The 24,335-nt window shown below is 38.5% G+C and overlaps 1 protein-coding gene across 19 annotated transcripts in view; it reads left to right on the forward strand.

Annotated features, from left to right (window-relative positions):
• Nucleotides 1-24,335, forward strand: part of CCSER1 (coiled-coil serine rich protein 1) — a 666,540-nt gene that overhangs the window by 121,171 nt on the left and 521,034 nt on the right. For all 19 annotated transcript variants that reach the window (XM_069013059.1, XM_069013052.1, XM_069013053.1 and 16 more), the window contains one exon: nt 755-942. In XM_069013059.1, coding sequence (XP_068869160.1) covers nt 755-942 — 188 coding nt within the window. The remainder of the gene's footprint in view (nt 1-754; nt 943-24,335) is intronic.

Genomic DNA, 24,335 nt, shown 5'->3' on the forward strand with positions numbered 1-24,335 from the left:
GATATGCCGTATATTTCTCAGTATACCTTTATGTATTTTTATGATATGGATTTTTTTTGAGAACCCTTAGAGAAAATGTCTCTTCGCTTGCAAAATGCAAAAGAAGATTTTCTATATGTGTGACATTTATTACTCTATTACTCTTTTATCTTTCCCCATCTCTAAATTTGCCCTAGCATGTCAAAATATATCTTTTTCTCCTCTTTCCTGATGTGTTATTGTTTTAACTGGACTGGGATTTTGCCTGCTGCCTGCAGGCTGAATTTGGAGGGTGCTGGTGCAAGGCTAAACAAGGACTACACAGAAGTGGAAACCAGTGTGCATCCCTGGCTTTATGGAGGGATAACAAAGTTGTGACCTGGCCCTTCAAAAGCTGGACTTGCCTTTGGGCACAGGGTGAGGCAGGTTGGGTTTTGGCACCACTGGACAAGTGACAGTTTCTCTGGTAGACTTTACTGACAGCAGTTTGAAAGTGTCCTATGATGAGGGGAGAAAGAAAAGGACGGAGCAAAGAGTCCTTCTGGATTCTATGTGGAGCCCTGGACTGAGCTGTAGTGTGCTGAGCATGCCTGGGGGCTGAACTGGGGCCCAGGTGACACTTTTGTCTAGGTAAGCACGGTCTGCTTTCTACAGAACGTTTCTCATGTGATTCCCTTTCAGTGTAAGCATTTCAAGCAAAGCAGTGTTCTGATTTAGAAAATAGTTGTAGAGAGCAATTCCCTGTAACAGCTGCTGATTGCTTCTCTCTTTGCAGTTGATCTTGCCAATAGTCTCAGTCCATACAGGGAAGGCAGATTTGTTGAGAAACGCCTGAGGTCCTCTTCAGAAGGTACTGCTGGGGGCAGCCGGCTGATCATAAAACCAAAGGACGGAAATGAAGAGGAGCTTAACAGCCTACGGAAGCAGAGAGCAAGCTCATCCTCTTCCAAAATGAACAGCATGGTGAGTTTTATTCCCACGGGTGTAAGTCTCATATTTTTCTGTGATTGGTGTAACCATAGTGAGAAGCAGTGACTTCACAACCAGCAGTAATAAAGAGGGCAGGAGCTGTCTCAGGCTTCCAAAATGTGACCCAGGCTCAGCTTTGGATATTAAAAGTATTTTTTTGCAGGGTGTGGCGCTGTGAAAAGGTTTGCATACTTTCTGGGAAGAGTTTCTTGTTGCCATGTGTTGCTGATTTGCTTGTGCTATTAAAACATGGAGCTTTTAGTGTTTCTCTGTTTTTGCAGGAAGTTTGCATCCAAGTTTCAGTGAATAACGTGTTTTTTCAAAGCTAGAAAGAACGTGAAGACATTTAAAGATGCTGTTTCAAGTAGGCATGCAGAGCATTACGCAGATGGAGTTCATGCCCTAAAATACTGGTTAACCTTGCCTCAGGCCTGTGAACCTTTTTTGGGTTGTTAGACCCAAGCTGTTAGGCAGAGCTCTTTTTTCATTTAAATACTCGGCTACACTGATGCTGTAGCATTTCATTCTATTTAGCCCTATATTAATGATGGAAGTAGGAAGGTGACAACAAGAACAACAGGAAGCAGGCAAATTGTGGGTGGGATTAGGTGGTAATCTGAGTCCCTTCTTTGTGTTTTGTATATGAAATCCATGGGCTTTTTTCCCACACTGCTATTAGCAAGATCGTCCACAGATTCACATGGTTTTGCCCATGCTTATTGGTATTAGTCACAGACCAAGGAGTTCTAAAACAAGAATAGTGACCATGCTCATGAGTGAAGGTAAAATTATCCCTGCTTTTACCCCAATATGTATGAATATCATTTCCTATCTTAAGAAAATAGGAGCTTTTTTTAGTAAAAAGTGAGGTTTAGGAAGTAAATCAAACAAAACCAAACCTGAAAACATGCCCTGCACCCTCTCCTCCCCACAAACAACCAGAAGACAAAAGAGTAAACAAGAGTTTCCTGGAAGCAAAAGAAAAAAAAATATGAAGAAATTGAATGTTCATAATAATATGTATTTGAACAGTAAAAAGGCCCCTTGAAAATGCTTGTCACAATCAATTCATGTTTAACACCAGCGTAGCAGATGGCTACCAATGAATGATGCTAATGAAGAATAAATAGTAGGTAAAGAATCGGCATTATTACACAAAAGTATTATAAAAAACCTACAGCTCACTTTCCTGTGTGGCTAGAATAACATGAGTCGTGTGGCTGTCTGTATTCATTTTGTTCAGTTCTGGAGGAAAATGAACCACAGCCATTTAAGGGGATGGCAAGTCGATGGGGGAGAGCAGAGGCCCCCATGGCAAGGGCAGCCTTGCTGTGCAGTTCTGCTTGGCGGCACTGCGTGAGTGGCTGTGGCTGCAAATGCGGGTTTGCTGGCAGCACCCAGATGTCTTGTTAAGCTGAAGAAACTTTGTATCTTTGCCCCTGTTTATGTTCTTTTTCTTGTTAGCAGGCAGTGTGAGCTGCCTCTGCTAAGGGACTGGGAGTGAGGAGCCAGAAAATCTCTCTCAAGGGGTGTGAGATTTTCACAGGAGACAGGAAATAAAAAAAAATTAGCATCTGGGAAGTTGTTCTTTATCCTACACAACTTGCTCAGCAGAGTATTCTTGCATCATTATCAGTTCCTGTTTCGAAGGTAAAAGGTAAAAGCTTGGATACCTCCTAAATACTGGGAATATGTATCAAACCTACAGGGCCACTGCTTCCCTTAAGAGTGGCCTTAACTAACTTGCGAGGTGCTGAAAGTAATTTATATACTGGCTAAGAACAATGCTGTTTGTGAATGAAATTGAGAGAAGCAAAAAATGTTTCAAAATAACTCTGCAAACGTGCCAATTTCGTAGTATTGTAAATAATGATCTGAAACAAACACTTGAGGTGAACCACTTGGATTGCCAGGTAACGTGTTCATTACAAAGCTGCCGTTCTTGCAGTGACCGATTTCTGCTACAAGAGGGCGCCGTTTCACCAGGAATGGTTTTGGAGAGCGCTCACTGCAATTCAGGACACGCGTTCGAGCAGTTTAATGTTATTAGCCTGGGCAATATAATAGACCCTTTCCAGGTGAAAAGTGTTGATAGTGAAGCAATTTAAAGAGATTGATATTGCTGTATAAACTCTGGTCAGTCTAATGCTCCAACAATGAACTCGTGAGTTAACAAATTTAAATCTTTAGGCGTACCATATAGACTAGTTAACTATGTCTCAGAAGATTGGTAGAAGCTGTGTTTAGCCTGCTGTTTCTGCCTAGGTGGTTCTTCTTTTCCAATGTGTAAGAGAGGCAAAAAGAAGGAAAATGTGAAGCAGCACAGTAGAAGACTTGAATGGTCTGAAATAAGCAGTCCTGCAAGACGAGGAAAAGGAATGTAAACCTGTAGAGTTGACACAAAGAGACTTAGATTAACCACATTAAAAGAAAAAGATCAGACCACCAAATTACTCTAAGTAAGTTCTTTAGGAGAATTAGGAGACAGAACAGCAGGGGAAGAAGACTTGATGTGTAACAGTACTCGGAACTAAGAGAAAGTGAGGGGTGTGTGAGCAACAGAATTATCCATCACTTCTCATAGTAGTGGCTAATATGGAAAGATGAGTATCTTGAATATCACATTTATTAATACAAAGATGAAACGTTAAAAAAATTGCAATTTTTAGGTAAAGTTGCTGATAGAGATTTTTAAATGCTAGCAAATTACAGTCATTAAAACCAGATAGTCATGAAGGATGATACGAATGGAAGTAATTGTGCATTACTTCAAGTTAAAAAAAACTACTTGAGAGAATGATGGGAGCACCTAGGCCACACTGCCCAACTTCAAGACATGAGCTACACTGTCCTGCATGCATATATGTGTTTTCACTCTGTCTAGAAATGTGACTGCTTACATTTGGCTCTTGCAAACCTGCCTTTCTGCCTCTCTGCTATTTCTTACAAGGAAAATAGTGGTTTGTCTTTATAATTGCTCCCTTGCCCACACCTGTCTTTCAGCATATGTACTATTTAACTAAAAAAACTCCTTATTTTTCAACTTCTTGTTTCAGTGGGCGAACATTATGTACTGCAGGACTGCATTTCTCTGGGCACTCTTTGCACAGTTTTCTCTTTAGTTCCTCATACTTGAATCTTCTCTAAATGTTGCCTGTTTTTTGCTTCTTAAATTCAGCTTCAGCTTTTCACCCTTGCAGGTAAAAACTTTCGTGCTTGCCCTCAGTGCTGCATCATCAGCTTCCTTTGCCTGGAGCAAAGCAGCCTTGCCGACTTGTGCCAGCCCAATTAGAGCTGCACAACTTATTTTTCCGGATTGTTGCTTTGACTGTGCCATTTCTTTCTTTTCATCTTTCCCATGGATCCTATATATTAGATATAAAACCATTTGTTGCCAAGGACTTTTGAGACCAGAGGGCATCCCAGCTTTTTTCCCCTCAGCTTTAACAGTGATACAAGTCTTCATTGCCCTGTTCCCAAGCTGTCAAATAGTTGCATTCGTGTTTTCTCCCATACTGGCTATCATGCACTACAGTAACTGCAGTTACCACGAAGTTTGCTTCATTTCCTTTCTCAATTTTCACTTTACTTTTTTGCCTTGACTAAAGATAATTTTTTGAGATGCATGCTGGGTACTGTATTACTGAGGTTTTTACTGAGCTTTTTTTTGCTTACACATCCAGTGCTGATGCTTAGCCAAAATCCCCCTTTCCTCACGCTTGTCCTATGCTTGTTATGTGAGGATGCTCCAAGTACCAAGCATCTCAGTAAATGTACTTACAACATAAATTAGGAACAGCATATGCAAAACCCAGTGTCAGAATACAGGGCAGTATTTCATGGGCAGGAATTCAATTTGATAATGGAAGTGGTTGAATACGTTAGTTGAACATTAAATTAAAACAATTAATCGTTTACTAGTTCAGTATAGAGGGGGCTATCTGACATTTCAGGAATATAGAATAAAGGTAAATGATTGACACAGAAATATGCTTGCAAAAGAGAGGTTAACTGTAAATATCTGAGACTCCTAGTGTATCTCTGGAGGGAACAGAAAGTCAAAACAGAGGTTGCTAATGAAAGTGTGTTACGGCCAGAACTTCTGTGATAATTTTCTAATTAGCAGCTGGTGTCTAAATTGTGGCTGGTGTCCTGGATATTCTGTGTGTGTAACTGTACCTCAGTTTTGTTACCTAAGTGATTTGGGGGGACTTAGCAGTTAATAGTCAGGTTTCTAGTAAACTTCAGAAATGGTATTTGTAGTGATGGAGCAATTATCCAAACCACTGTATTCAAATCTCTTCCTGTGTTTGATATTGTACGTTATCAGGCTGTACCCAAATCTGCAACACGTGAAAATGTGCTCCTTGCTTCTCACAGATGACTTTATTTTTAATGTTACCTGAGTACTCTTATTTATCAAGCATTAGTTTTAACCCAGTTGCTACATCATGAATAAGGGCTAGAATGTTTTTTATGTTCCTCTTCTCTGTGCTTAGTATGGTATTTTTCTGGTGTACGATTAAACACAGAGTGTGAATCAAACTAGGTTGGCTGATAGTCTAGAGAGAATTGAAGTGATTTCCATATTTACTTGAGGTTACTTTAACACTGACCTTCTGGAAGCTGAGATTTTTATGCAATGTGTGGCTAATACATGAGGTGGAAGCTGCTGTTGAAAATACTTGAGTTGAATGAGCTTCAGAGGGTGACTAACCAGTAGATTTGAAAGTGGAATTTGAATGTGGCTATTTTTGTGGCCCATAAATGTGACCTGTAAAGGCTTGAGAAAACCTTATGGGCTACACTCTCCTTCTACAGACTGGAGACACATTAATTATTAATGCCTTAAGTGCCTGCCCTGGAAAGGCAGTGAATGAAAGGTTAGAGGGAGGATTTGAGTGCTCAGGGCTTCAGGTTGGGAAAAAACCCTCAAACAAAACAATCTTTTTCAGATATGCCAAGACCGTTACAAAAATATGAACTAGGTAAGTAAATAGACACACTCTTAATTGTCTTCTGCACAACCTTCTTTAGAACTAGCAATGTTGTGTTTTCTCTGAATAGCTACAACGTGTTTTTAACTTGCTATATCGTGTATTATCTTTGGTGTCTGTGGTGTTTCTAAAAGCTGTGTCATAGTTAAAAGAGATGGGCCATTTTTTTCCTGTCACCAAATTATTGTATTTCTGCTTAATTCAAATTCCTATCTGCTGTGCTGGGCTTCTTGAGGGAGAATACTTAGGAACATCAGTTGTTGCTGAACTGTTCAGGCAAACCCTGTAAGGCAGTGGTTCACCCTTCATGAGAAGTGGACTTGACAGCATTCATTTATAACTAGATTTGTACTAACGTAACAAAATTTTCCCTTTTGCAATGAATTTAGCGTTTTGCTCCTTTGTGAAAAGAAACTGTGGAAGCCACTTAAAGCAGGAACTGTCAGGACTACTTTGATCTTATAAGGCTGAACAGCGCTATCTAGATAGGAATAAACTGCTGACTATAGGTACTTAGTAGTTTGAGCCTTATATTCTTAATTTAGTGTGGATAAAGTGCCTTTTGCATACTAATAGCATAAAAAAATGGAAATGGCAGATAGGGATTTAAGCATTTTGGCTGTGATTTTTAGGTCAAGTCAACTAGAAGCTTTTTGGGTAACTACCCTGTGGGAAATTGTAGTGTAATGGGTGTTTCTTAACAAATGGAGGGCTTGTGAAAATCAGATTGCAATTGTTAAACACTTGGAATTAATTTTTGATATCAAGTAGCCAACAGAAATTAATTTAGACATGACTTAATGCTTATGCTGTAATGTTCTATGCACTTCTTTAAGGACATAATCATAGCCCATAAAAGGGTAAACTGTTAATCTAACATTGGAGTAATTATTTAAATTGAATTGGGTTATGTTAATACAGGTAGAAGGTAGAGCTATTAGCAATTTTAAATCCCAGAGTCATCATGGCAGTGGGTAGATGTGTTTGTTGTGTAGTTAAAGTAGAACAGAATTCGTTTTTTCCATGCTTTTATGGGTTAGCTGCAGTGGGTGAGCTGCACCCCTCAGCCACTGGCTTACTCCCTCTGGCAGGATGAGGAGGAGAAATGGAAGGATAAAAGTGTGAAAGCTTGCAGGCTGAGATAAGGGCAGTTTAACAGGTAAGGTGAAAGCTGCCCACACAAGCAAAGCACACTAAGGAATGCATTCAGTCATTCCCATGGGTGGACAGGTGTTCAGCCCCCCATCCCCAGGGAAGCAGGGCTCCATCACACCTAATGGTACTTTCGGAGGATAAGTGCCCTTACTGCGAACATTCCCCCTTCCTTCTTCTTTTCCCAGCTTGAACTGCTGAACACATCATATGGCTGGATCCCTTTGGTCAGGTGGGGCCAGCTGTACCAACCGTGCCCCCTCCAAATTCTGGCTCACCCCAGCTTCTTCTCTGGCAGGGCAGTGTGAGGAGCAGAAAGGGTCCTGACGCTGTGCAAGCCTTACGCAGTAATAGCTAAAGCATGTCTTCCTGTATTGATGACGCTGGTTTGGTGACAAATCCACAACACAGCACCATAAAAGCAAGCTGCTGTGAAGAAATTTAATTCTGTCCCATGCAAAACCAGTAGAAGCTGCGTATCTGATGCTTTTTTTTCTGAAGGTCCAATATGGGAGTACTTGCTCTAAGCGTTGTCTGAACTAATTTACAGGACACTTAACTTCTAAAACTATAGGTAGGCATCCCCTGTAATGCATTGTGCTTAGTGTTCTGTTTTAATATTTTTCTGAAAATCATAGCTATTTATTGAGACTCAAAACATAAGTGTAAAGCACACGCACTTGATGGATTTTTCTAACAAAACACACTTTTGTGCTAGTCTTACTACATTTCCCAAATAGTTTTGCCAGTTAATGTAAAAGATTGCTTGTTCTGAAGCTGCTCATCATTTAGAGTTGATACTAGTTTTGTGGATTTGTTTTTCCATATGAAGGGAAGGTTTTTTTCTGCACAGAAATATCTGGTAATATGTTAAAATACACTCTAATGATCGATATTGTTTAAATAGATGGATACATTTGTCAAGTAAAAGCAGCTTGGTTATTTTTCTATTTTATTTTGACTTCTACATTTTACTTTCCTGTTCATTACCTATTTTCCACAAGCCCATGTTTTGCATACAGGTTGAGTGCTGGAGCAAAATTGTTACATGGTCTTCCTGAAGAAAACCACTCAGTCTGTGTGTGTGTGTGGGCTACTAAAATCTGTATGTCACCACCTATGGCACCACCACCAAAGAAACAACTTGTTTGTGGTGAAGATACTTACCTTCTGCTCAGTGCCTGTCATTCTGTGGGCCTGTGAGAGAGGTCAGGGATTTACCAAGCATTAAACAGTCTTGTGAAAAATCTAGTGAATGCTCCCTACCAGCTTTCACAGTATGGTAATCAGTAGTAGGAGAGAAACAGAGTAACTGATGCTGGAAGGCACCTCTGGGGGTGATCTGAGGGTCCAACACCTCTGCTCAAATCAGGGTCAGGGATGGCATCCCTACACCCAGAGATGTGCGTAGCTGGGTTTAGAGTATCTCTGGGGGTAGAGATTCCAGAGCCTCACTTGGCAGCCTGTCCAGGTGTTTGTCCAGATTTATGGTTTAAAAAAAGAACAAAGCTTTTTCTTAGGTTTCTTGTATTTCAGTTTGCACTTCTCTATTCCCTGGGCAGCATGAAGAGGAGTCTGGCTCTGTCTTTATTATGCCCATGACCACCCTCGTATGTCAGATGCTCAAAGGTCTTTGAAACTGGGAAGAAAAGAGTCCAGTATTGAAGTATAGGGAGCCGAAGGGAATTGTCAACAGAGCTCCTTTGACACCTCCACTGTGCTCCCAACTCATTTGCTGTGGGCTCATTTGTGGGCTCTGCCCAGTCATATTCTGCCTGCAAACTTGCTGGGTTGGGCAGAAATTGTAAACTCACAGGAACTGGGATCATCACGATGTGTACACACAGTCTCTTATGTTTGCCCATCCTACTTTATGGAGCAGGTGTGCCAGAGAAAGGAGGTGGTTGACAGCGAGCTCCTGAGATATCCAGTGATGGCAGATGAGAAAGCATGAGAGGGTAGAGAGGCCACCAGGAAGGTAACAAGTGTTTCTGAAAGAATTGGAAGAGGTGGTAAAACCTGATGTACTCTGCTCGCATACTGGGATCTCTTCCCTGCAGAAGGACAGAGGTCAGGGGAACATGGAAGTTACTATTGGTAGAGACAGGTTAGAGGGTTAACTGAACTAGTGTGGCTGATCCAGTGTCTGTATTTTATTACACTTGATTTTTAAATAAAGGAGGGGTCATTATGCAATGAGTAATACTTAAGCGGAAAAATCTTTCTATCCAGTGTTGGTAAAAAAAAGTACTTCCTCAGAAAGAGAAGGTAAATTACTTTACTGGAATGTCTGCTGTGCCCTTGAAGATTATAGTCATGTCTTTTATCTTGGCAGATGCCCTTAGCATGGGCAGTATTTTTGCAGCTGTGATATATGTATGTATTTTCTTAGGTTAGCATATGCAAGTAATACATACAATAGGAAAACTGAAACTTTTGGATGACTTTTCTGAGGGAGACAGCTAATGGACAGTTAATTCACTGAACTTGAAACTTATGAGTAGTGAATAGAAATTAGTATCTTGGGTTTATCATCCTGTAGGTCAGATGATTCATAAGTAGTTTGCACTCACTTGTTTTTTATGAAAATAAAAAGGGAAAATTGCCCTGGCTTTGTTCTTAGCGTGATGAATTTTGGCCTTGTCCTTTCTTATGCACATCATTTCCTGCTGTGTGGATCCCTCAAACAGTGTCCATGAATGGTTTTGTAGTGTGAGTTCTGGAATGCTTTCCTATAAGCTGCGTATTTGTATTCTTTTGCTTGTGTGAGAATAAACTCTGAATAAATACAGTATTTTTTTCCCCAGGCTACAGCAATTCAGGGTAGGATGCTTCTTCCAGGCCTTTGATCCCTTTGATTGATAAAAAGAAGGTAATGGGGTGAGAAATGGAAATGCTGTTGGGTCACTTGTTAGGTCATTTATATTTGCAGTCCCCTTGTCTTGCCAGTGTGTTGCTGGAGGCAATATGAATCCTGGATTGAGGACTTGGCAGGGGCTGGAAAACTAGCTGTGGACCCTGAAGCTTGCCATTTTGAGCAGGAGATTTTTCTGATTTAAAGTCAAGTGCGTTCTAGCCTATGAAAGACTTGGGAGTGCGTTTTGTGATTTGATACATGGAAATTAGATTCAGGAGTGTTTATCTAGGTTCATTCACTTTTTAACAAACAATATATCAGTCAGGAAAGGAATGAGATGCTAAACCACATTTTGTTGCCTCTGAGATAATTTTCTATATTCATAGCATTCATTCAGTACAACTAATAAATTCATTGAGATAACACAGACCTGATGAATAACTTAGTATCTATCTTGTAAAATTTTCATAACTCGCTGCATAGATGTTTTCATGAACAAACTGCATACAGCCCCCCAAACAACACAAACGTCTCCAAAATTACTACACTTAAAATGTGTATTTTGTATTTGAATTCTTGATATAGTAACAAAACATTTTGTGATTTTGTTCTATGAGAGGCTTTTTTGACTGTGAAGAATATTAGTGTTGGATAAATGCGTAAGATTTATATTTGCATCAACAGTCTGGATAGCTGTTAGGATTTGGAGCTGACTGGCAATCAGAGGAACACTGGTACTTAAGCAGTCATTAGTAATAGGTGGAGCAATTCATTGCACAACATAAAATGCTTTGTTTGATACCAAAGAGAACCTGAGGAGGGGAGTTAAGATGTTTCGTAACAGCCTGCTTCAGGATCTTGAACATCTGCAACAGGATGAGGAGTTTTAATAACTTGAAAACTAATGGAAGGCTGTTCACTAAAGTCTATTTCTGTTGCTTAGACAGAGATCTTGGATAAAAAGAAGAGCTTCAGTTTTTATGACTTAATTGTTTTTTATTCATATGTATGTTTTAAGTTACTCCCACACACCCACCCTGTTAAATCTGATGCTGTGAAACAGGCAGCACTGTAGCAGAATTCATGTCTCCCAAAAGTGACTCCTACAAGATTCTTCACTGAATAACCTTTTTTTTTTTTTTAGTATATCAGAGGAAATGCCGTTAGTTTTGACTGCTCCAAAAATCAGAAGTCTCCTGTCATCTTTTTTTGGCATCTTATAGTTGATAAAAGTAAAACCTAACAGTTTTGACTTAGTCACTCTAGCCAAAATGATCAGATTCTAAGTGTTGGGAGTATATTTTGAAGAAACTATCCCAAAATAAGCATTGTGAAACTTGTGTTACGTGAAGCAACATGAGTAAATAGTGGGAGGGAACACTTAGCTAAATGAAATTGTCTTTATAAATCTGTAGACTTGGCAGACAGTTAGCCTGGAAGACTTTTGTCTAAATTTGCCAACTTTTGAAATCTGTCTCCTTACTGGAGTGGAGGAAGTGCAGTAGGCAAAGTGAGAACCTGATCCAGAGAGAAACAAGGAGGGCAAAGGGTAAGACTTCCGGGAGGCTGGGCTATGTTCCCTTTAGAAAATGAGTGGGGTTATGAAGTGCTGATAACAAAGGAAGGGTTAAATGTAAGAAAATTGTGATTAAATATGGGATGGAGTTCACTGCAGGTACTGTGGAAAAGGAAGAAATGAAGCATTGAGAAGGAAGAAAGTTCAGGAGAAATTTGTGGCTAGGAGCTCTGAAAGTTAAGAGGATGGGAAGCAGTTCAGTTAAAGAAGCTGGAAAGATGGAAGAGGCTATTTATATTTTTATAAAATATAAAATTCAGGCAGGAATCGGGGGAGAAGCTGGGAACTAAAGAGGTCAAGAGCTTACAGAACTGGTTGCCAAGAGAAATTTGTAATCCTTCTGTTACCTGAAACATTGAAATTCAGGGGTTAGTTTTATCTTCTGTGAATATTCCCTATAGGGGACGTTGTTCAAAAGAAAATAGAGCAGCCTGTAAAATATGCATTGTTGGCACAAACCTGTCAGGCATTTCAGCTGAAAGAGAGAAGTAATGCAATTTTCCTGCTGAAAGTGTGGCAGTGTGCACAATAGTATAAGTATTTTCATTAGTCACATTTCAGCAGAGTTTTTCCTCCAGATGAGAATAAAAAACTGTCATTTTTTGTCTTTATTCTTTTAGGACGTATGTGACATAGTGAAAGCAATTTGATCTTGTTATCAAAGCTATAGCTTTTTCTTTTGAAACACTTTACCTTCTCTCAGCTTGTAGAAAAAAGAAAAAAAGGAAAAGGAATATTTTTGCATCTATATGAATAAAAATTTATGCCTGTAATTTCTGTTCGTGTTGGCTCTGGTTAAAGTTAAATCACAAAGTTTTTCTGAGGTGCCTACTTAATATGCCTTGTTCACACCTAGAGTATTAAACTAATCATTGCAGATACAGAGTCAGGAGAAATTTTTTCCCTGTGTCTGAGAGAAGGTAACTTTTGGGGAAACTTTTGCTTTCCTCATAGCTCAGGATATCCCTTGTATTTTCCATTCCTATGCTGGAGGAAGCACGTGCAATCATTAAAGATTATGCAGAAAGAAAAACAATAAAGAAAAATAAGACACAGACATGATGGGGCTTCAGATGTTGCTTGGACCCAGGCACATGTTAAGGATGTATGTCAGATGTCATAAAATGCCTAACTAAAGTAAGTTACTTCTCAGTGAACTATCAAGTTATACATAGGTTAACTTGTTTTTACACTGAATCACTTCTAAAGTTTACTGGTAAAAGAAGAGGTTAAAAAAAGTGGATTATTTTCTGTGATCTGATCACAGTGGGAAAATCTCTACATCTTTTAAACAAACACAAATCATCATCAAAGACAGAGAACTATCTCTACATACAAGTTGTCAAGATATTCATACTGCTTGCCAGGTTTCTAAGAGCAGAAGGAATGCAGAAATGAAGTTAATTCCTCAAAATAGTAGTTTAGTTAGAAGATATGACCAGATCTAATAACAGAATATCGATAATAAATAATAATAGGAAAGCAAAACGTCCTCTTTACTGTGCCCAGACACAAAATCAAGAGTAAAATATTCCATTGAGAAGCAACCAACAAAGCTTATTTGTGCAAATGAAATTGTCAGAACAGGCAGATTTAGAATGGGGATTTGTGAATGTCAAATTCTTCACTACCAGTAATAGGCACTGATAAGATGAGACATTGAATCTCTGCGTGTTGGTGTCTTTGTTAGGTTTTTATTTCAAAGAGATACAGATACATGAATAAAAATCTTGAACCTAAGTGAAAGGAATAGTCAACCCCTCAGCCATGGTTCATGAATCACAGTAGTTCGTTTTAATAACTTCAGTTGGGAAAGTGGATGCCAAACTATTCTATCTGGATGCTTCAAGTGGACTCAGCTGTCTACTGGAAGGACCTACAGGTGGAAGAGAATAGAACTGAATCAGGGATGCTATGCTGACTAACACAAGAAAGAAAGGCACTATGAATGCATGGCTTTGCTCTCTGTTAGCATTCACCCTTCTATACGGTCTGCATAACAAAAGCAATTGTGGCATTATTAAATGGTATGAAGTGATACACTGATTTCTTGAGGCATATTTATTGCTGCTCAGCAGGAGGCCTGTAAGGTCTATTAACCAGAGGAGTTCAAAGATATCTCTTGTTGTTCAATATTTATTTTTTAAAAAATTCCATGCAGCAGGGTGTCTGTTAAAAAGGTTTTAGAATGCTTTGTTGTCCCTCTAATGTGCATTTCAGTTTGTTTAATGGAGCTCTCCATTTTGGAGCTAGCACATGAAGCTGCCAAAACTAAATTGTTTGTGAGCCTGGTTGTTGTTGTAAAGAATGGAAAGTCAATGTTGCTAATGGTAAATAAAAACTTTATCATGATCAGATACTTTAATCAGTGTTGCATGTTTTAATAGGTGGTGAACAAACTTATCACTGGTTTTTCTGCCTCTGTGTAGTGATGGCAAACAGTATCTATTTACCAAAAGTAGAGCAAACCATACAGAATCTGTCAAGGGCTTTGTTTAAGCTTAGAATTGTTTGGCAAATAAAAGAAATTTCAATTTTCATTCATTCTGTATATTTCAAAGGTAGAGAGAAACATTTTTGCATAGATGTATTACAAGCTTATATTCAAGGTGAATAGAAAGGTTTAGCAGATCCTCACATGAATTAAGATTTCATTTAAGACCGGAGTTCCATTTTGATACGCTACATACAAGGTTTGCACATTGGCATTGCAAAAGCCAATTAGCCTATTACTGCTAATAGGTATTTATAGGGAATAGCCATACTTCGAATTTCAAACAATATGTATACATTAATGGATATTGCCTGAGATACCTTCTATTTTAGTTTCTTTTTTTCCTTAGGCAAACTATTGGAAATTATTTTTAGTAACACTATTTCGCATCTATTTTGTTGTTTCCTGTGCTTGTGTTTTAGTAAAGTGGTGGTGATAAGGTGGCAGTGCTGTGTCCAAGGTCTGTCCTCTATGTGGTGAAGTAAAAAAGATGTTGGGATCACAGAGTAGAGGAGAACAGAGAGCATTTGCTTGTGTGCATGTGGAAGAGGTCATATCAAACGACTGCCTGGCCTGTATGTACCCTGGGTTTCAACAGGAAAAAAAAGCTTTAGATTTATAGAACTGGAAAGGACCCCTGAATTCTCTGGCCAGGCCTTTTGTATACGACTCATTGTAAGAGTTTACCAGTTACCTCTGGGTCAAGGACAATGAGTTCTGTCGGAGTAAGGATATGAAAAAATATGAAGAGATGGAACAAATGTGCCTTCACTTGCTAGGTTATTCTGAATGTGTGAGATGTAAAAAAAACCCAACAAAACAAACCAAACAACAGCCGATAAATCAAATCACCAAAACCAAAAGACTGTGAAAAAACCAGGCCTGATTCCTAAATTAATGGTAGCTTTGTTTTTACTTCCAGCCATTATGTCTCAATTTGTCTTCTGTACCTAGACTTAAGTGCACCTTTTAGTATGTGGCATTTTTCTGTCCATTAAAGCTACTTGTAAATGATAAAGCTACCTCCTTGGTATTTTCTTCTTTTGATTTGAACAGACTGAGGTCTTTATGTATCTTACTTTGCAAAATATTTTGAGTCCTTTTATTGGTTTTGTGATTTTTATTAGGGCTGCATGAATTTTTATTAGGGAGGGTGAGTTAAGCAAAAGGAAAAAAAAAGAACCTGTTTGATTCTAACAACAAAAATGAAATATTTGTGAAAATAACCAGTACAGAAAGACAAAAGTCACTCTCTTGTTCCTCTCCTACTCTATATGTATAGTTGATAGCTACAGTAGCAATGAATATCTTAATTTTGCACCTCCCAAGAAGATAAATTTTTTGCTGCGAGGTACATTGACTTCACCTGGATGTTACTCATGCAAATGGTGTGAGTATCTAGTCCCTCATAAAGCATTTTGTTCAGTGAAGAGAGCAGCTCTTAGTAAATTTGTGCAGAATTGATAATTTTCCACTGCTGTTTCCTGTGAAGCTGATGCCACTATTTATGCATTAAAGAAAATAAAGTGTAGGCAGCAACACACATTTCGTGTTATCAGTTGTATTCATTGAAGCAGGAGTCCCGTTGTAGCTCAGTGGGATGACATATGAAATTATTCCAGTGTGATATGGGAAATAATTGACTTTGGATTTTCTTTGTTGTTCTTAATGGTTTTTATTTGTCTGAGGGCTACATGTATGTTTTATGGAAGGGCTGCTGATCATAACTGCTTGTTTGTCAGCTTTTAGGTGAGTATTCTTCATCTATCATCCACGTGTACTGAATTCCATAGATGCTGTGAAGGGATATTTGTTTTAGTCAAAAAATGTGCTCTAGCATGGTGCAGAAAGATGTGAGCAGTACAATATAAGTACAAGCAGTAATGTTTCATTAGTCTAATTGAAACAGAGGAAAAAAATGAACAAGTTTTTGTCACAGAAATCCTTTTCAGGGCCAGTTCCTTAGGTAATAAGTAATTATCGTGGAAGAAGTGCTTGTGTCTAGGGAATATGTTTGTTTTTTCTAGCTTTAAAACTGGTCTGGTAAAAGATACTGTTTCTTCTGGTAAACCTTGGTTTTCCTAGATTTTTAGTCAATCATGCTTGCAGCAACTCTGCTAATGTAGTTTTTCAGCAGCCCATCTCCTTGCTTTTATGTGCTTTCAACCAACATAAGCAGAATGTAAGCTATCTATCTTTCACACGTTGAAAAGTCTGGAAAAACAGTAATATATCAGAAAAATTAAAAACAAATATGTGGTTTATCAACTTTTTTCATATAGCTGCTTTTTACAAAGGTGATGCTATTGCTTATCTCCCACTGCAGCTAGTCACTGCAAACTCAAATTTCTTTTTAGTTATTTTCTGGATTTGAAAAAATAAAAGATGGTGCCTTTCTTAATTTGGCAGCTTTCATCATTTACATTTTAGGTGAAAGCTGCCAAGCCCTATTAGGGGGCTGAGCTCACCAGGGGGATACTTGTGTCATTTCCACCCACTTGTCATGTTATTTTCTCTACACTTGTTAACTCGAACTGTCAACCTGTAAACTGCTCTTATAACATTTGCATGTGAGGTGCTGCAGGAGGTGACATAAGCTAATAGAAAGAGTTCATGGTAACAGAAAATCTCATTTGTACGTAGTGGAAGTGATGAGCTCAGGGACTTGCACTTTGATTGCATTGTAATTAAGGATGCTTTGTGTATCTTAGTGTGATAGCTGCAGAGACTGCTGCTGTCTCTCTGGTCCTGTCTGACAGGGTTGTTTCTCCTGAGAGACGTGGACAGGAGAGAACAATCGAGAGGTACGTGATATAGCTGGACTGATTGCAGGTTTCTCTGCTAATCACAGGCACATCACTCATGATTAAGAATTGAAAGCCAGTGTTCAGCCTTATGTTGCAGTTGTGGATATGATAGCTGCAGAGCTGTGCTTTGAAAGCACTTCTTTTATTTATCAACAGTAGAAAAGTTATGTAGATATCCACAGGAATAAATGCTAAGAAAAGAAAACAACGAAAGAAAGTTATATTATACAGCCATATAAAAGGATGGCAAGATAAACTCCTGATGCTGAAGCTCCTGAAGATGAAGCTTTCTGCACCTGATGTTGTTGAGAACCTGTGGCCTCTTTGGTTTCCTTGTTCTGTTTCTGATTACCTGTTTAGAGAGCAAAGACGTTATCAGCTGAATTTCTTGTTGTGCTGGGTTGCCATTTCTTCCCTTTCCTTAGAAAAGAGGGCTTGTGAAGGGGATGAATAGAGCTGTCCATGTTTGGTAGCTGCAGGAATCTGGAACTTGCTTTGGTATTCCCTGGTGGCAGATTGGTTTAGTTCTCTCTTTGCGAGTCCAGAGGGTCCCTGCTTTTAAGATGATAAAAGCCTGAGTGGATGCTCAAGCCCGTTCAAGAGAGTTCAACCTATTTGCTGTGTCTTTAAATCTGTGTTGGCCCAACATATTTTCCTGCTGACTTGTAATATCACAAACCCTAGTGGTTCTTCCATGCTAAAGGACTGCTCATGCTTTTAACTTTTTGCAGGGCTTCAGACATTCAGTATTTCCTTGTCTGCTTTTCACTAGTCTTTTCTAAAGGCTTAGTGAATCTGGCCTTAACTGAGTGTTTCAGGGAATGGGCATGAACAGCTTTATTCCTTCTGGGCCATCTTGCAGTTAGCAAACAAAATTGATTATATTTTGCCTAACTGTGCAGCATTTCTCATTAATATACTGAAGATTACATCTTTGTTTTCTTACAGAGCAAGTCTTTGAGCCTAGAGCTAAAGGAAGAGAAACTTCAGCTAGCTCTTGAGAATGTTTTGGATTAACTCTAGTGTCATGAATGGATTACTTATCTATTGTCTTATTTCTACTGCATATCTTATCTCCCAACACTGCACGTTAGTCCCCTGTAATATTGTACAGCAAGTACCTGTAGGACCTATTTGTAAAACTTTAACGGATTATTACTATCCTAGGTGTATTTTGTAGTCAGTGGAGAAAAAGGCTCCTCCAGGAGATAACTAAGAGTGGCTAATTTCAACCTCCTTTCTAAACCATGTGTAGGTTTTCTCACCATTCTCCCTTGCTGAATGATGAGAGGACCTCCAGGGATTAACCTCATTGGGCTGGTTCACTGCTAAAGTGTTCGACTCAATTTTGCTGATTTTTTGCTCTGTGCTGACAAATCCTGTGCTGTGTGGATCCAGCCCAGTGGTTACCCATTTCAGCAGACAGATTTGTCCCATTGCCTCTCTGTCATGTTGGGTTAGCTAGATTCTTAAATATCTGCAGAGAGTTTTGGTTATGTTTTTAACTTTTTTTGATCTGAGCTAGTTGATACTGTCTGAGGTTCCACTTGGGATTCTGCACACTGTAGTTCCCATTTCATTAAGTGGGAATTGGTTTAATGTAGCTAAATAAATACTCTGTCAGATTTTACAGTAGTCTTTTTCCTACACATACTGACTGATACTGCTTTGTATAATAGATGTGAGCCAGCATTTTTTTATGCTGCCCTGCTTTGGATTTGTGTTTTCTTTGGAAATGTGTTCAGAGCGGTTTTTTTGTTATGGTTTGTTTGTGGTTTTTTTCATTTTTTCAGGAGATTTTGCATCCTACAGTCATCTTAGCCTTGTTGTTAAATGTTTTAAAAAAAAAATCCAGAAATCCTGGCTACAAGGGGATATATCAGAGGGCATCACAAACAGTTGCAGCAAGTCAGTGAAAAAAATTCATTTGAGGTTTTCTTTTGATTTGCTGCCCTTGGAGGCTTTTTGGTAAAGGGATGGACTTGGGGAGAGGAGATGGAAGAGAAATTTGCCAATGAGTAGAAGTCATCCAGAAATTCTTGTGTCCAGCAGTAAGGTGTTATTCATCATTAACAGAAATGGTGGAAACATGATTTGGCTTAACCTTTGGCACAAATACTCCTATAAACTGGGAAACAAACCACCAAATCACAGCAGATTTTTTCAGGACAGCTTTCCTTTCTTAACTCAGTGTTCCTTGAAGTCAGGAACCACATTCATACCTGAAAATGCATTTGAATTTAACAATCTAAAGCGTGTGGTTACTCCACATTTACATAATGTTCATCCTGGCCTCGCTCATGTCAGTCAATCAGAGAGAACTATTGTTGCAGGCTTGCAAGATGAAACTAGGACTGGCTTCTACAACTGTTGCTTTGGAGTTCATAGATTTGATTAGCATTTTTTAATAACACTTCAAACTGCATGTCAAGGAGATTTAGTTCTTGGTGTTATCTGAAATAAGATTATTACCTTGGGAAAAAATATATCCTCCCTCTTTAATTTCCTAGAGCATCAGTGTATACAGAGCACATGACATTTTGTCTTATGATTGTATTTTTTATTAGACTAGAAGAAATGTATTGGGGAACTTATAATAAAAATCAATTGAAATTTTGCATGAGGGAAGATACGGTGTAAATGGTTGGATATAGCCAAGATCATACCATTATTCTTCATGACATTAAAATATAAACTGCATTGTCAAAACCTGGAAAATACCTGCAGTTTAGATTGCTTACTTTAAGCTCCATTTAATCCTCTTTCTTAGTATGGCATTTTCATTTAAAGTCTGGAAAAAAATAGTATGAATTTAGTCAAAGGCTTGTTTGTAATGAGGTTATATTTTTACAAATTCTTACATGAATTGAAGTGATACTGTACCCTCTTATTTTATCATTCTGGAATTGAAGACCTGGGAAATGAGTGAAAGAGCACACTAGATTTGTGGTGAGCAAATAAACCTTTAATATCATCAACATGGAAATGTCAATCACTAAGCAAGCAGACTACTTTTTGCCTGAGAAAATATAAAAAAATGCTTTCAAAACAGTACTGCAAATCCCTTTTTTCTTAACCCACTCTCTAGGAAAAACATGATCAGAAAAAGCAAAAAGTAACATTGCTCTCAAAAGTGCCTGTGGTAGTACAAGAATTTTCTCTTCTCACTTTTGCAAATAGATTGACAAGCACTTGTTACAGTAAATGCTCCTACTGCTGGAAAAAAGAAATTGAGATGAGAAAGGCTTGCTGTGTCAGTGGCCCCTCATAGAGGGTTGAAAAAGCATGCAGCAGGAATAGGAAGGAAATTACTGGGGTTGTAAACAGATATTAAAATATTCTTTTAAGGCAGAGTGAATTTTTATTTCAGTTTAGCCAATAAGTTGATGATAGAGGTGGAGATAGAAACAAAGAATATGAAAATAACAGATAAAGAGATAACAGGTAAAGATTTCAAGACCAGATATTACTCTTTCATGACCTGCTTCCTTCTGTTGATTGATGTATTACAGTAGTTTGGTTTTCTGCTCTCTTTGGGATTTATTTCTAAGTGCATGTATATTATATAGCACTTTATCATCTCCTTCAGTGCTCCTGCTTACTGATTCCAGGGTGAAATCTGTTTTAGGCTTGATACACTACATTTCACCCATTACATTCCTAAGAAAGACAAATGGCTGTAGGCCTTTGCAAGTTGACAACTCATAAATAGGACCTTTAGGAATAAGAGGCTTCTTCCTTCTGTCATTCCTTGCAATGATATAAGAACCGTGCAAGAAGAGTAGAAGAAGGATCAACAGTGCATCGTAATGACAAATAATAAAAAATAAATGTACATTGATGGTCATTGTGCATAGCTGGCTCCCCCAGTAATCCTTAGAGCATGCAGTCACAGTTCCCTGTTACATGCAGACGTTTGGCTCCTTAACACAAGTATATAGGTTATAAATAGGAAGCTTAACACGGATAGAAAGTTATAGCCTGGTCATTAAAGGCTATAACTTGCCCCTTTTCTTTTTGGAAGATCCTGCAATCACGATTCCCTTGAATTCTTATTCACAGTTTTCTTGCTTGGAACATTCTATCATGGTTCTTAATGGAATGCCATCGGTCATGTTTATTTTTCCATTTCAATTTTTTTTTGTGTCCAGGACTGTTGGAGAGCTCCATGTATCTGATCTGTTTAACTTGAATACTCCTTCTAATCACATCATTACATTTATATCTGTACAAAGCTTGGGATGATGTACAAACTTTAAACTATTTGTGATAATTTCATCCAGATCTTTGGGTAGTCCAGGTTTGTTTACCATAATAGTGAGCATTTGCTGTTACATTCTTTATATATAAGGTGGAATATAGCATGAATGTCTCTTGTTTTGCTGAGATACCAAAGTGAAGGGATGTAAAAGGGATAGTAAAACCTGGACAGATTTTTTTGAGTTGGTGTTTCTTGGAGAAGGACTTTGATTTACAGTGCCTGCAACTGTAGGCTGTAAAAAGATGAGGAGCTGGTAGCTGTGGCTTTCTCACAGGCTCGCTGCATAGCCTGAGCTGAGTTGCCTTATTTTTTCCCCATCTGGAGAAAAAAATACTACGGTCATCTTGCTGGCTGTGAAAATGCTGATGTAATGAGGGGTTATGTTCCCTGGAAGCATAAGTTGACAAAAGATATTTTACTGAAGGGTTTTGCTATCTCCTAATTTGTACTTTTCAGTTTAGTGGTTGAATGTATGGCAGAGCTAAAGGGCTGTATGAGCCCTGGATGTTGCTGTAATGAATAGTGTTAGAAGCAGCTGAGCATATGTGCGTGACAAAGGAAAGATAAACAAAGATTTATGCTTGTAATTTTGAGGTAGCTACTTAATGTTGTATTCTCTAGTTTATTATTGCTATAGTTCTGCTGGTGGTTTTGAGGCTGGAAATATACTTCAGAATGTTGACTTAACTAACAAGTTACTATTATTTTGTTCAGAATTAATTGTCCATTCATTAAAAATGTCATACCTAATTTATAGGTATCAATCTGTTTATGAGGCTATTGCCATTTCAGCCTTGTGACATTTGTCAAGAGGAAAGCATTTTTTTTTTCCTGTTAGCATTACAAGCAGTAAACAAAAATCACCCTTTTATGTCAGTAAAACATTTATTTCAAGAATTACTATTCTCATGGGAGAAGGAGATACTTTGATGACTTGCTTAAGGAAACTGTTAGATTTCTTTAATCTGGGAGGAAAGTTATCTTTGTGTCCTTCCTATGGCATTTAAAAATCAGCCAGCTGTCTCCCCAGCCAACCCTGTTCTCCTGGTTTTTGCTGTAGTGGAAACCTCCATTAACTTCCCTGGCTTTATTGCGTTTATATTACTAGAGGAAAAAAATGAGGTTTGTGGTGCATTGACTGGCCAAGCGCATCCAATCTTAGGTTGAAAATGAAAACTCTGACTCCAGTTAGCCTGCAGGCATGGCTGAGCTGTTACGATGAACCTAAGCTATTTATCTGGAGCAGAAAATTACATGTATGTAGAATAATTTTGATAAGAGAGACCTGTAAGGGAAATATAGCAAAAGTATTGTGAAGATGAACTAATAATCTATTTGTTTGGCAATTAGAGGCTTTCATGCTTGTGACACGGGTACCTTCTGTGAGGGCACCAGTGTTTTGGGTTATAGAACTATCTCCTAGTAGGTTCTGCATTTCTTGTTCTCTGTATAAATAAAATGTTAAAATTTGCCATTAATTCTGCAGGTGCTATATAGAAGCACACAGTGGTCACCTTAGACTACACAACAATTTGGGTGCAAAAAACCTCAGCATGAGAATGAATATTCTGTTTTGAAAAGAAAAACTGGGTCTTGCCAGAATGTTACCTCCTGAGAAACAATTTGAAGGAAGCATCTGAAGCCTACTGCATTTTAAACTTAAGATGTATTTTGACTGCAGTCCACTGGGATACCAGGAGCTGTGATGTTCAGTGGAATTGTTGGGAATATTTAGTCAGAGTTGGTTGAAGTGAGTTTTGCTTTTCTGGAAACCTTGGACTGTTGCTTTGTCTACATGTCAAGTAGGAGTAGGAAAGCAGCTATCTATGGTAGAGGACTAAAATGACATTGCTTTATTAATATAACTGAAAAACAAATAGCCCCCCACTCTCACTTTTGAAGTTTTCAATAGCCTGTGTGAAAAATGCTGAGTTCGGGCTTAATTGGTTCTGCAGGCTCCAAGTGGAAAGTGATTTTCTCTGGGCTATTAGATGAAACTGTTTCCCCTTTGGAACTGTGGTGCATAGTGATACTGTTGCAAGCAGTAATTCAGTGGCAGGTACAGGTGGTGGGTTTTGCTTTTTCTATTTGAATTACTGTATTTCATTTGTTTATCTTTAGGTAATTTTACCTATGGATGTGAAATAATGGCATCTAAGTCTTCCTATAAAGACAGATATGCAGAACAGAGCATTTAAATTTTTCATTCCGTGTACAGATCTACATGAGCTGGTTTCCTTGACTTTTATGTATTTATTCTTAGAAGGAAAGTGAATAAAATGTTAAAACAGAGAAAAAAAAAATCCCTTGCAGTTTTGCATGGAGGAATGGAGAATAATCTGATATTATTTCTGTGCATTCACTGAGATGTGCAATTTTATATGGTTTTACTTGCTGTTGTGTTTTCATATGTTGTTTTTATCAATCTGGTTGCCCACACTAATACATTTTAGGTGTGTGTGTGTCCGTGCAAGAGCTGCAATAGGCAGTGATTTAAAGGTTTACTTAACGCTTTAATACAACCCTTGATCAAGTTAACAAAATTCTGTATCGCCAGGGGAGCAATCTTCCCTGGCTGGGCTCTGCTCTAATCTTACAGATCAGCACAGACTGCAGAACTGCAGATGAGAAACCCGAGTTTGGATTTGCAGTACTGAGAGTACATTATACAGTGAGGCAGCTGGTCTCTCACTCACCAGTACGATAATAAAACACACTCTTATAGATTAAGAGATACTGATGCTGAGCTCCATATAGCCTGTCGCAGGTAAATAAAGAGCTACAAAAATATTGCTGCTTCGGGCTCAAAGCGTGAAATAGTGTTTTTTAGAACACAATTTTTCAGTTATATTAAACTTGGCCCAGCAGAAAAAAAAGGCATTGCTGGTGGGCAGTCTGAGCCATTGGAGGTTGTATGTCCTGTGTTTATATTCAGGAGAAGAAAAGCCAGGCCCAACCCTGTGCTCATTGCGTCGGGGAAGAGAGCAGTGGTGGTAAGCTCCTCTGTTGGTACATCCTCCCACACCTCAACTACAGTCTCCTTCTGTATTAAAATATATGTATGTTGAGGTTTTTAGATATTAATTTATATTTATTAGTGGCAGCATTCTTCCAGAACTAACAATAAGTTGGTTTGGCATGTTATATTAACTTGGGAAGAACGGTCTCTGACTATGAAAGGCATGGGCAAGTTATTAGTGACAGGAGAAAAGGGTTTAAAATGGAAACAGTTAAAATTTGGTT

Source organism: Aphelocoma coerulescens, chromosome 4 (genome assembly GCF_041296385.1).
Source record: "Aphelocoma coerulescens isolate FSJ_1873_10779 chromosome 4, UR_Acoe_1.0, whole genome shotgun sequence".
NCBI lineage: Eukaryota > Metazoa > Chordata > Aves > Passeriformes > Corvidae > Aphelocoma > Aphelocoma coerulescens.